The 12,199-nt window shown below is 37.0% G+C and overlaps 1 protein-coding gene across 4 annotated transcripts in view; it reads right to left on the bottom strand.

Moving 5' to 3' along the window:
• Positions 1–9,337: 9,337 nt before the first annotated feature.
• The window catches only part of LOC128556811 (sulfide:quinone oxidoreductase, mitochondrial-like), a 65,060-nt gene continuing 62,198 nt past the window's right edge, over positions 9,338–12,199 (bottom strand). For all 4 annotated transcript variants that reach the window (XM_053542480.1, XM_053542476.1, XM_053542477.1 and 1 more), the window contains exons 10-11: positions 10,464–10,642; positions 9,338–9,698 (exon numbers count right to left, since the gene is read on the bottom strand). In XM_053542480.1, the coding sequence (XP_053398455.1) occupies positions 9,638–9,698; positions 10,464–10,642 (240 nt within the window). In that variant the 3' untranslated portion in view covers positions 9,338–9,637. The remainder of the gene's footprint in view (positions 9,699–10,463; positions 10,643–12,199) is intronic.

Below are 12,199 nucleotides of genomic sequence, written 5' to 3'. Positions count from 1 at the left end.
GTATATAGTACTCAGTATCCTCGCATACGTGGCGCGCGTCCGTTGAATGATCGATTTTAAGTATTTTCCGTACTGGGAGAAAAAGTGATACTAATTTAGGGAATGTTCATAGCTATAGCCTAATTCGACATCCCAGAAATATAAGATTATATCCGTTACTTACATCATAACCTGAACTGACCTCCAGATGTTCTTCTTTAAAATTGAAGTTTAATTGGTCATAGAATCTATTATGAACATGAGTTTTTTGTTTTTAAACTGTCTTGAAAATGCCGAATCAAGAAAAAAAGCATGCTAAAGTCGGGAATCGCACCCGGGCCGCCGCGGCAAAAAAAGAAAAAAATAAAAAAAAAATAAAATCTCGCGTTCTTGACCAATAGGACTACACCACGGGGATAAATGAATAGCAGTGGTTCAGTGGTTAAATATAAAAAATGAAAACGAGTATAATTGTTTGATTTTCATTTTAAGGTCAAAAATAGAAATATGCAACTACTCCAGCACATAATGCATCTCCGCAGTTAATTGCTTTTCAATTTTATCCAGAGAAAGACCGGTACATAGCTAATGTTTTCTGTTTATATATGCACCGACTTTAAATAAAATTTGTACTGTATTGTATTGACCAGCGATAAACATGACATTATTCTTAAACCTTCTCGGATAGTCTGGCTACAGACTAGATAATCTTTTTAATTTTTTTCAATCATTTTGCACTGACTTTGTAGTGTTTGGAAAGAAAAGGGACATAATTATACAAAATTTGAATGGCCTCAGGAGTTATCTCCGGGTCTGAACACAGATGCAGTGGTCTAGAAATATCTCCTTTTTATGTTAAACTTCACACACTTGTTCACTGTGATGCACTGGCATGCATTGTACAGGTTCCATTAATCTTTCAACATTTTTACATAGGCCCTTTTCCGACTTTTTTTTGTACATTCATTTTTCCATACCTCATGTTTTTATTTCGATGTAAATGAGATGTGGAACCAAAATTTGTAGTCCTGTTTGGCGCCATATAACCTATACGGTGTTGGTGCGCCGTAAAACCCAAATAAATAAATTGTTCATTCATTTAACTTTCTTAAATGACAAGGCTGTTGAATAATCGAGCGTTGCAGTCCTCCGATAACTCTTGTTTTAGATATATGCTTGATTAATAGTTTGGTTCAATAAGTGACTGAAAACATGTCATAAATATCTTAACAGGAAAAATATAAACATCGAATGGTAAAATAGCGAATAAACTTCCGAGGTGAAGTGAGTTTCATTTTATTTTCCTTCTTTAAAATAATATTGAATGGAATTAGAATTTAAGCCATACGAGTTTTTGAACTGAGATCGTATTACATGTATGTAGACCTTGGGTACATTGGATTGTTAATTTGTTATATTATTGTCTGTGTGTGTGTGCTCTTGTGCGTGCGTGCGTGAATGCATGCATGCGAGTGATAAAATGCTTATTACCTACATATCTGTTGCAATTTCGGATGAAATTTCTTTGATCTGATCTTATATTATTAAAGTTATTTCCTAAAATGAAATATAGGATCTTGAAACATATTTTGAATGGAACTGAAGCGGGGACAAGAGTCTCATACTGTCAAGATCTGGATGCCGTAATGGTACGTAACATACACGGTGTAGGTTCAAACATAATCCCAAGATCCGAAACAAAGCAGCCCTTTGAAACCGATAGGCCTAAGGGGGCAAGGAACAGTAGATTTGAAAATTCCACAAATCTGCGCTGATACCAGTGCGAAAGAAATCATAGAAAATCCAATTTTGATAAATTCCAGACAAGTGTTGAGCCAGGAAGCTCTAATATGTACCAGTTGTTCCAGATATACTTAGCACTTCATTATGTGATATTTTCAGTCTGCCGATTCTGTTGTTTCTGTGATAAAAACGGGTAAAACTCAGGTTTCAGGACACTATAAATTTTGAGGCAAAAATGGCCCAAAAATGCACACTTTGCGCGACCTGTACCATATTATCTGCAAATGATAGACCTAAACACACATGTATATTTTTAAAGCATGTGACCAGACGAAAACAATGGTGGGAAGAAAAGTGTCTCATAACCGTTAACTTTTTCCGCAAATTTGAGCTGAATCTGGATGGATGGACGGATGGATGACCGTTTCCATTTCGTCTGACTTCCGTTACCGCAGGTAAGATTTTAGACTCCGCCGTCTACACGGAGCTAGGAAAATCGATTTCATCTTACACAATAATTACTCGTACGCAGGAATCCTTAGTTCTATAAACATCATAAATAACCAGTTGAATATATATATGCCTTTAAAGTACATCTATCTATTTTATTTAAAAAACGTACCCGGGCCAAATGTGTAACTGGCCCCTGTCACTTAATGCTGTAGCCAAATGCGTAACTGGCCCCTGCCACTTAATGCTGTGGCCAAATGCGTAACTGGCCCCTGCCACTTAATGCCGTACGTGTTTTTATGAGATTTGCTCATATCTTAAATTAACAAAAAAGTTTGTGTATATTTTTTGCTTTGGAGAGACCTAAAGATCCAGTGTAGTTATCGCCATACAATGTTGTGGTGAGAGCATTTTACATGTTGTAAATAAAAAATTCTAACATGGCTCGATTTGATTGCCAGTTAAACAGCTCTGTATAATTCTGCAACAAACAACGGTTGACGCGCGGACCTGTAAAAGAAGATAAATTATGACGTCAGTTATGATGGCCAGTTCATTATATAATTACCACTCGGATAAATGAATCCCAGCATAATTTCTATTGCAAAACTTTAATCACACACTATAACGTGATAACGCGACACCACAAGACAACATGACACCGAGTCGGACATCGTGATTATTATCGGACTCGGATTGTTTTCGTTTTGCAGTACATGAGTAAGTATTTTCAATTTTGTCTATACACAATGTGAAACAATAAAAACCAGATTCTTACCAGGTTTTGAATATAGAAAGAAGCAGCCAAAGGAATGTTTTCTGAATTATAAAGACCACCAAATAAGCACACAGATTGGTAATCCACGGCCAGATTCTCATTGTTTTGGATATTGAACCGAGGATTTTTTCTTATTTCTGAGACAACACGCTTGGCATTACCATCAATAAAAAGCCCAACATTCTATCTATTTGTCTGACAAATATCCCGGCGAAATCTCCATTACTTCAAAAAATACGAGGTGTTCAAGTCGAATGGGTAGACCACAAATCTGTCTGGCACCACACGATTTGCCGGGAAGGTTCTTTCTGACACCGAGGATTTCGAACATACTGCAAAACGAAAACAATCTCCGAAAAGTGTCATGATGTCCGATCCGGTGTCATGTTGTCTTGTGATGTCGCGTTATCACGTTGTAAGGTGTGTTAATGAACATGTAAGAATGAAAACAATCAAGGCCTTCTTGTGATTTATCGTCAAATTTACCACGGTTCACCGCTCAGAAGGCTTCGATTATTAACCACTGGGGCTACAGCGCAGAAATTGAACCACGAGGGGCATTGAGACGGTTGTAGCATTTTTTAAAACCTCGATCTAGTTGATGCCCGTCCCTACGTCACTTCTAAACAGCCGAACTGATAACAGGCTGAATGTCTGTGAAATACTTGTATACAATCGGCCAGTTACGCAAAACAACTTTCATTTGGATAGTTTCTTTGGGTTTATGTATTGCAAATACTGGTTGTCAGCTTGCCATAGCATTTTTCAATTGCTCACACAGAACGCAAGGTGAAAAGCCTCCGTGGGATCCAAAAGCTCCATCCAGTCTTTTTCGTTGTTTTTTAAACAAACAATCCTATCGCAATAATGATCCGTCTAGACGGGCCGAAAAAGAGCAGAAAAGGGTGCAGTTTGGTGCAATATTAACCGCTTTCAACTCTCCAGTGATGCTTTGCCACTGATCATTCTTTTATTTATTTGTTTTGTCCCAGTCGCCTATGTACGTTTAACTTTGTCATGTTTGTCTAAAATGTATGCTATAGGTACACATGCATACACCATGCTGTAACGTTGGTGTGTTCTTGGACCGTGGTCTTTCCTATTGGATTGTTTTCCTGATTTACCTACCATGTTTAATTTGATAAATTTGGCAGCATTTTTATTAAACAATAAAATATCTTTACCTGTCATTATTTATTTAAACATTGTTCTGCTATAGGCCTAGATATTATTTCTTAAATATATCATGAATGGAAAATTTCGAAATTCTAGTTGGATATATGAATTCCATCCAGGCTGCAATTTTCCCGCTTTTTATGGTGTGCTGGTTACAGTTAAACATAAAGAAAAACATGAAATTGAGTGTAACAATAGTACAGAGCAGGGAATAAATGTTTTGTGACAATTTTTGATAAAAATCTAAAATTGGCATTTTTACCATAGGAAATACGTTTCAATAGGATGTCCAGACGGGAATATGTTAAAGGTTTTCAAACATCCAGGAAAAATTCAGTTATAGGACTATCATCTTATACTCTGGTCACAAGAACGCTACGAGCTACGTACGAGTAGGTTTTCAGTCGAATTTTGGGAAACTTGTACGGCGTCTGTACGGACATCGTTGACTCGTACGAGCAAGAGCTCCGTATTGGAACCTCACGGGACCCGGAAAAGCTCGTATGGGCATTGCACAGATTTGGAAAACTGCGAGGCTTGCTGATGCTCGCACGACTATCGCAGGGGACTCGCATGGTCAACGTGCGATGTCCTAACGATATTAAGGACACCGTGCGGAGAACGGACATATTTTCAGACGTCGCCAAACTGGTTTATTCTTGTCGCAGGAACACCGTAAGGACACCATACGAGCCAACGGGCATCGTACGAGGTACGATTGGGCTTCTTGCGAGCTCCTTACAACTTGTCTGCGATGTCTGTACGGATATCCTACGACTGAAAATGGAAATTTTTCAGACGCCGCCGAACTGATTTATTCTTGTCGCGCGGATACCGTACGAGTGCCGTGCGATCGCCGTTCGAACCCACGAGCACCATAGGAGGTACGCCGGGCTCCTTGCGAGCTCCGCACGACTTGTCTGCGATGTAAGTACGGATATTCTACGACTGCATCCTCTAAAGATCGTACGGGGCCCATAGGCCCGTACTATGACCAGACGCTACGAATCTACAGAGACCGTAAGGATTCTAAAATTGGTGGACGCGTACGATCTTTAAAACCGTACGGACATCGTATGTCCGTGCGGTTTTGTGACCGAGGCGTTACATAACTTTCACGTAATCTTGAAATATTTTGACACGAAAAGTTAAGTAATATTAATTACAACAACGCTCGCAGGAGCATAGCGATAGCGTATGGAAATAGTACATATCATTTCTGTCTGGATATTAAGTATATTTTTTAAAAGCACATCGATGCTTTTAATTTTAATTTTTGAAAAACAAGGAATATCCAATATGAATAACATTGTGCCAAGAACGCCTAATCCTACTTCTTGAATAGCTCAAGCTGAAGGTTGTCTACATGCTAGGTCCACTCGTTCATGGACTAGGAACCGAACATTATAAACGCAGTTTTCAAATTATATTACGTAGATTTGGTACTGGTATAACCTGAACATACACAAACTTCTGCACGAATAAACAATAAAACAATGTGATTGTTAGGATTCATTAATCAAATATCATTGCCATGCATACATTGTTCTTATATATGCGCTTATATTAACATGTTTTGAACATTTTACCAAAGCTATGGCCTTTTTCATTCCGTGACAAGCTGCCATTACTGTTTTGTATGTACTAAAATAACTCACAAATACGACCAATTCTGTCATCTCGACATACCAGTACTTGGAGTGAACGTTAGTGGATTGTTATATACGAAACACTCAGTTTGAACTTTTCTGCCTTCTGGAATTTTAAACTGCACCAATCAAAAATGTCAATCATTAATGCTACTGGTACTGATGATAAACCCGGACAGATGATAAAGTCGAACAACCTATCGGAAATATTCGTTTTGGACAGGTTATAATTTAGTAAATTGAACAATACACGATACTAATTTAGTTTTCAATTACAACAACGCAACTAGCGTGGTAAAAAACAAAAATTTTGGTAAATATTTTTTAAAGAATGACTTTTAAATTTGAAAGTCCTTTAAAAAAATAATTCAAATAATAACTGTGTAAGAGAGCTATTTTTTTGCAGCAGTTGTCTACACTGTCACTCGTTCATGGAAGGACCGACATTTATTAAACTTTTCATTAATACGTAGATTGACTGTTAACCTGGAAATTTCACAAATTATGCCAAGAAAATTAAAACAATGGTTGTAATTCATCACATCAAATATCATGCCCATCTTTTCATACTTAGCTCACTTGTAGTTTGCTTATTAAATTTTAAACAAAGTCTATGCCTTTTTCATCGGCAAAGCGTTAACTGTTATTTATATACACGACCAATTTGTCATTCGACATAAAAAAGTTAAGGGTAATACAAAACACTCAGTTTATTCTGTTCTGGGTTTTATCATCAAGTCATCAAAATGCTGAAAGCAGAAGTAAAAACCTTTAAAAAAAATTAAGCGCCTTTCGGCAAATTTACAGGGACGTACACACTAAACAAAATTAACCCTGTTCACTTCGTCAAAACGAACAAAACCACTTTCCTCTGTACTGACAGATAATATTGGTAGTTTACTAAGTGCATATATCGAAAGTGTCGATCCAAAACCCCGTAATTGCAGCATGTTCGACAACTTTTTTTTGCAAAATTTTCCGCTCATATTTGTCAAGTCTTGGTCAATCATGTTATTTCAATATAACCGTGTGAAATACGCAAAAATCCCGTGTCTGTTTCATTTAATGATTGTTTTTTTTTTTTGCCCTTAGGCCACACCAAACATTACCTGTTTGTCGGATTTCCCGCACCAATTTGACGGGAAATGAAAAAAAAAAAAAATTTTTTTGACCGCCCGCACCTGGCGTATTTTTTGCACTGGTTCGAAATCAGTAGGAACGAAAAAAAGGTGGAAATTTATCGGAACATCGGAAGAACATGTTCTCCAATACAGTCACCGATCCGACTACGTAGTCTCCCTACCACACAGAAGGGATACCTAACCCGGTAGTACCAGTTTATTCAATCAATTATTTTTTGTAATATTCGATCGCTTTAAAAATCGGGCATAACAAAATGGCAGCCCCCTATGTCTTTTTTGTCTCATGCCGAGATGACAAACGGCAGGTATTTTCAGCAACAGCTGTTTAGATTTTCCCGAGCTGCAGTTTTACAGAAAATTAACCTGTTAAAGGTGTGAATTTCCTGTTCACCAACATGTACATAAATCACACGAGGGCGGTATCGCTCACACGAGTAGGTACCCGAATAACCAGTGTGGGGATATATATTCTTAAAATACACGTTAAAGAGTTGGGTTAGATTAAACCCATGAGGTTACCTCAGACTTGGCACGGGGCCCTCATGAGGCATTCTGAATCATCAGCTGTGGTCGGACACCCGCAAACCCCCTTAACAACGAGTGTTGTGTGATCTGCATTTGTAATAGATACATGTTGTGAAGCACTTCAAGGGTTAAAAGGTCTGATGTTACGTGCAGAGAAAATTGTTAAGTGATACTTGATAAATAAGACATATCAGAATAAAAAAGAGCTGATACATTTCTTACTTTTTACATTCAATACTCCAAAGACAATGCTGTCTGAATGTTACTTCACACATCTGTTTTCCCGGCTTTTGAATAGAAATACACTTGATTTGGTGATATACATGACACAAGCGATTATTTATATTTTTCTATTTTATCGCTCTTCGCTCGCTTCAATAAAAATAATTTGAAAAAGATTTTTTTTTCTCTCGCTCGCCCCAAATATTTTTGAAAAAAATCCGAAGAATAAGACATCAATTTGGTGTGGCAGTTTAGAAAGATCAAAGAAAAAAGGAAACCCGTAAGCAATTTTACACATAAACATACAATTTAAAACTAGATCTAGAGACCTTTGTTCCAATACCAATTTGAAAAGTTGCCATGTTGCAGTTAAGGATTTTTGAATCGACATCGCCGATATCGTCGGCCGGCGTCGAAAATACTGTATATCTATTTCTGCCGCGACAACCTTTTTCAACCTTTTTGAAAAGTTAGCATGCGGCAAATCCCGTAAATTCATCTTCTATTTGGTTTCTCATAGGCATCCGGGGGGTCTGTTTCGCTTCTGACAGGCATCGGGTCACAAAACAAGAAGGAAAAGTGGTGTTTCTCGTAGACAAGAAGTATTTTCGGAATATTAAACAAATTTGATTGCAGTTACTGATTTTTGTCTACATGCAAGTGCTGCAAAAACATTGCTTCCATTTATGATTCAGAATAAATGTATCTTTACGATTATGTAAATCTGAATGCGATATTAGACAACAGAAAGCGGAGGTCTAATAAATTATGATACGAGTTAACAAATGTGCAAAAACAAGTTTTGACCCTTTCATTCCTTTTCCTGAAAAAGTTTTTTTTTGTCTCGGCTCAAAACTTACGAAAATGAACATACTCGACTTTCGACACCGGTCAACGATAACAAATGTTATCCAATTTCAATAAGTTCGAGCACAGCAAATGTTGTGTCTGGTTTTACAATTACATATATGTAGGCGCAAAGTGGGAAGGCAACTTGAGAGTAGGGGTAGAGACGAAGGTAGAGTAGGAAGGTAATTTGAGAGTAGGGGTAGAGATGGAAGTATAGTGGGAGGGCAATTTGAGAGTGGGGGTAAAGATGGAGGTATAGTAGGAAGGCAATTTGTGAGTAGGAGTAGAGATGGATGTAGGGTGGGGTTGGGGGCAATTAGAGAGAGAGAGTGTGGGGCTGGGGGGGGGGGGGGGGGGGGGTGAGATGGAGATAGAGTGGGAGGGTAATAAGAGGGTGGAGGTAGAGTGAGAAGACAATTTGAAAGTGGGGGTAGAGATGGAGGAAGAGTGGGAGGGTAATTTGAGAGTGGAGGTAAAGTGGGAATACAGTTTGAGAGTAGGGAGTGCAATTTAAGTGTGTGTGTGTTGGGGGGGGGGGGGGGGGTTAGAGATGGAGGTAGAGTGGGAGGGTAATTTGAGAGTGGATGTAGATTGGGGAGACAATTTGAGAGTAGGGGTAGAGATGGATGTAGAGTACGAGGGAAATTTGAGAGTGAGGATAGAGATGGAGGTAGAGTGGGAAGACAATTTGAGAGTGGGGGTAGAGATGGAGGTAGAGTGGGAAGGCAATTTGAGAGTGAGTTTGGAGATGGGGTTGAGTGGAAAGTCAACTTGAGAGTGGAGGTAGATAGGGAGGCAATTTGAATAGAAACGACATTAACACAGCGATTCAACCGTTGTATATGTCCAATAATGATGACTGCTTTTAGTAAATATTGAAACTTTTGAAAAGGTTTGATGAGGTTGTCACCGAAGCCTTTTTCCTGTCCCCAGTTCACATACATACACCATGTATAACTTCATTCTCAAGGCTGGACACATACTCTGGCATTTGTTAATAACCAGACTACCTGCGAAACATGTAAATCTGTTTCACACTGTCTATCTTGTTAATTGTGTGTTTTTGTTGTTTTAACATCTTCTATGATTGATATGGTTTTTAAACATTTTACACAACCAGAAATTTATCTACTCATCCAGAGATGCATCAATTTCCTTATCGGTCTAGGTCCGCCCCATTTTCCACTGCAAAGAAAATGAAGCTCGATTACAAGACATTATAGGACTATGTCGTTACAAATACTTCAAAATTAACTACAAGTGGACCCAAGAACTGACAGACCCAGTACTGGATGCAAAAAGCCATGGGAACAGCATGTCTTCAGGTTTCAAATTTTATTTTTCCATTACACGATTTTACACAACACAGCCAAGATTTGGAAATTATTAACATATATATGTATCATATGATGTTCACTTACTGTACTTGCAATGTTATATATATATGCATCATATAATGTTCACTTATTGTACTTGTAATGTTATATATATATATATATGTATCATATAATGTTCACTTACTGTACTTGTAATGTTATATATATATATATATATATATGCATCATATAATGTTCACTTATTGTACTTGTAATGTTATATATATATATATGCATCATATAATGTTCACTTATTGTACTTGTAATGTTATATATATGTATCATATAATGTTCACTTACTGTACTTGTAATGTTATATATATGTATCATATAATGTTCACTTACTGTACTTGCAATGTTATATATATATGTAACATATAATGTTCACTTTCTGTACTTGTAATGTTATATTATATGTATCATATAATGTTCACTTTCTGTACTTGTAATGTTATATTATATGTATCATATAATGTTCACTTACTGCACTTGCAATGTTATATATATTTATTGCATATGTTACTAAATATAGTTTAAAATTTGCACTGATAAATTTCCTGTAATGTTCACTTACTTTACAAGCAACTTCCAGTATATCTGGGGCATGACGTCTTTTTTCACATAGAACATTGAACGTCTCTCTTTACTCTGGTCTATTGGAAACGTCTCCAGCGGTTTACCATCGAAATCGAACTCAGCAAAAATACACGAATGGTAGCCAGTAACAAGAGGACACGCTGTGTAACCGTCATACTGAAATGTAGAGAACAACGTAGTCGCTAGTTACTCTTTGAGGTTTTAGCTCGACTGTTTGAAAAATATTTCAAGCAGTAGAATTTTTGTAATCACCTTTCATCGGCGTCGACGTTGGCGTCCACGTCACAAAAGTTTTGCATGTGAGCAGGGTTTTCAAAAGCTGTTAGGCGAAATGCTTTTAAACTTCACATATATCCTCGGTCTCCCACGACCAGTTACATAACTCTAGCTTTTATTCTATCAAAGTTATGCCCCTTTTTAACTTAGAATTTCAGGTAAAAGTTTTTTTCATGTAAGCAAGTTTCTCAGAAACTACTGGAACAAATCCTATCAAACTTCACACATGCATTTGGCATCATGAGATGACCTCACAAGCAAGTTGCATAATTTAAGCTGTTATTTTGCTAAAATTGTGCCCCAATTTAATTTAGAAATTCAGGATAAAGAAGGTTTCTCAAATAAAGACTTGGTCGAATGTTTTAAAACCTCACACATATCTTTGGCATAATAGAATGGCCTCAAAGGGCAAAGTACATTACTCTAGCTTTTATTTATCAAAATTATGCCCGTTTTTAATTTTGTGAAAGTTTTACATGCAAGCATGTTTCTACGGAATTACTGGACCAAACGTTTTCAGATTCTCCACAAGTCTTTGGCATCAAAGAACGACCTCACTTGGCAACTTTATTAACTCTTCGTTACATTTTGCCAAAATTATGTCCCTTTGTCAACTAAGAAAAATAATATGCTCAAGATTTTGTATGTTAAGTAATACTAGGTTGAAGGCTTCAAACAGTCAAGCACGCTGCCATTGGACGCTTTTGTTTCTTCCGTTGCCATTTTTTCAGTATTTTTGTACTCATATCAATAAGTTGTCCCAGTTTCTTTGATTTCAAGTCAGTAAACAGTTATTGATGTCATCATTCCTTTAGTACCAGTCTCTAAAACATGTGCGCCTGAAATAAGAAAGTCTTGGAGACGCAGTATTTGTTTAATTTTCTGTAAGAATATGTGTACCCTGACATAGAAAGGAACTAACTAACCATGGGTTCGTAAAAGAAATGGAATAACCCATAAATGAACAATTTACCAAAATTCCATAGAAATAAAATGCTATCAATATGTATACATCAGTATTAGCGGTTATTATTGTAGAATCAGGAGTCTGTTTGTTACGCTGCAAAATCAACTCGTGCTCTGACATTATTTGCAGTCTAATATACCGTTTGCATGAAGCATATAATTATGTAAAATGAATTTGTGAAGAACTTATAAATACCAGGAATAATTTATTGTATGCCTCCAGTGGAATCCGTTTTCATTAGACAGCTTAGAGCGAGGGCAGTTTATCACTCTAAGTAAACATAGCATAATGACGACGGGGTACGAATAAACTTTGGACTTTTTTTAAACATTTAACTGTACGTTATATTTTTAAAATATTTTCATTTTAGGGATCTTTAGTGCCACTACAAAATATAAAGAATATCGATCGGTGATTTTGTTATAACACCAAAAATAAATGCACTGGATAAATGCAACCACATTCTTCTG

The sequence above is a fragment of the Mercenaria mercenaria genome, chromosome 1 (assembly GCF_021730395.1).
Source record: "Mercenaria mercenaria strain notata chromosome 1, MADL_Memer_1, whole genome shotgun sequence".
NCBI lineage: Eukaryota > Metazoa > Mollusca > Bivalvia > Venerida > Veneridae > Mercenaria > Mercenaria mercenaria.
The sequence above is the reverse complement of the archived record's forward strand: the minus strand, read 5'-3'. Positions and strand labels throughout refer to the sequence as shown.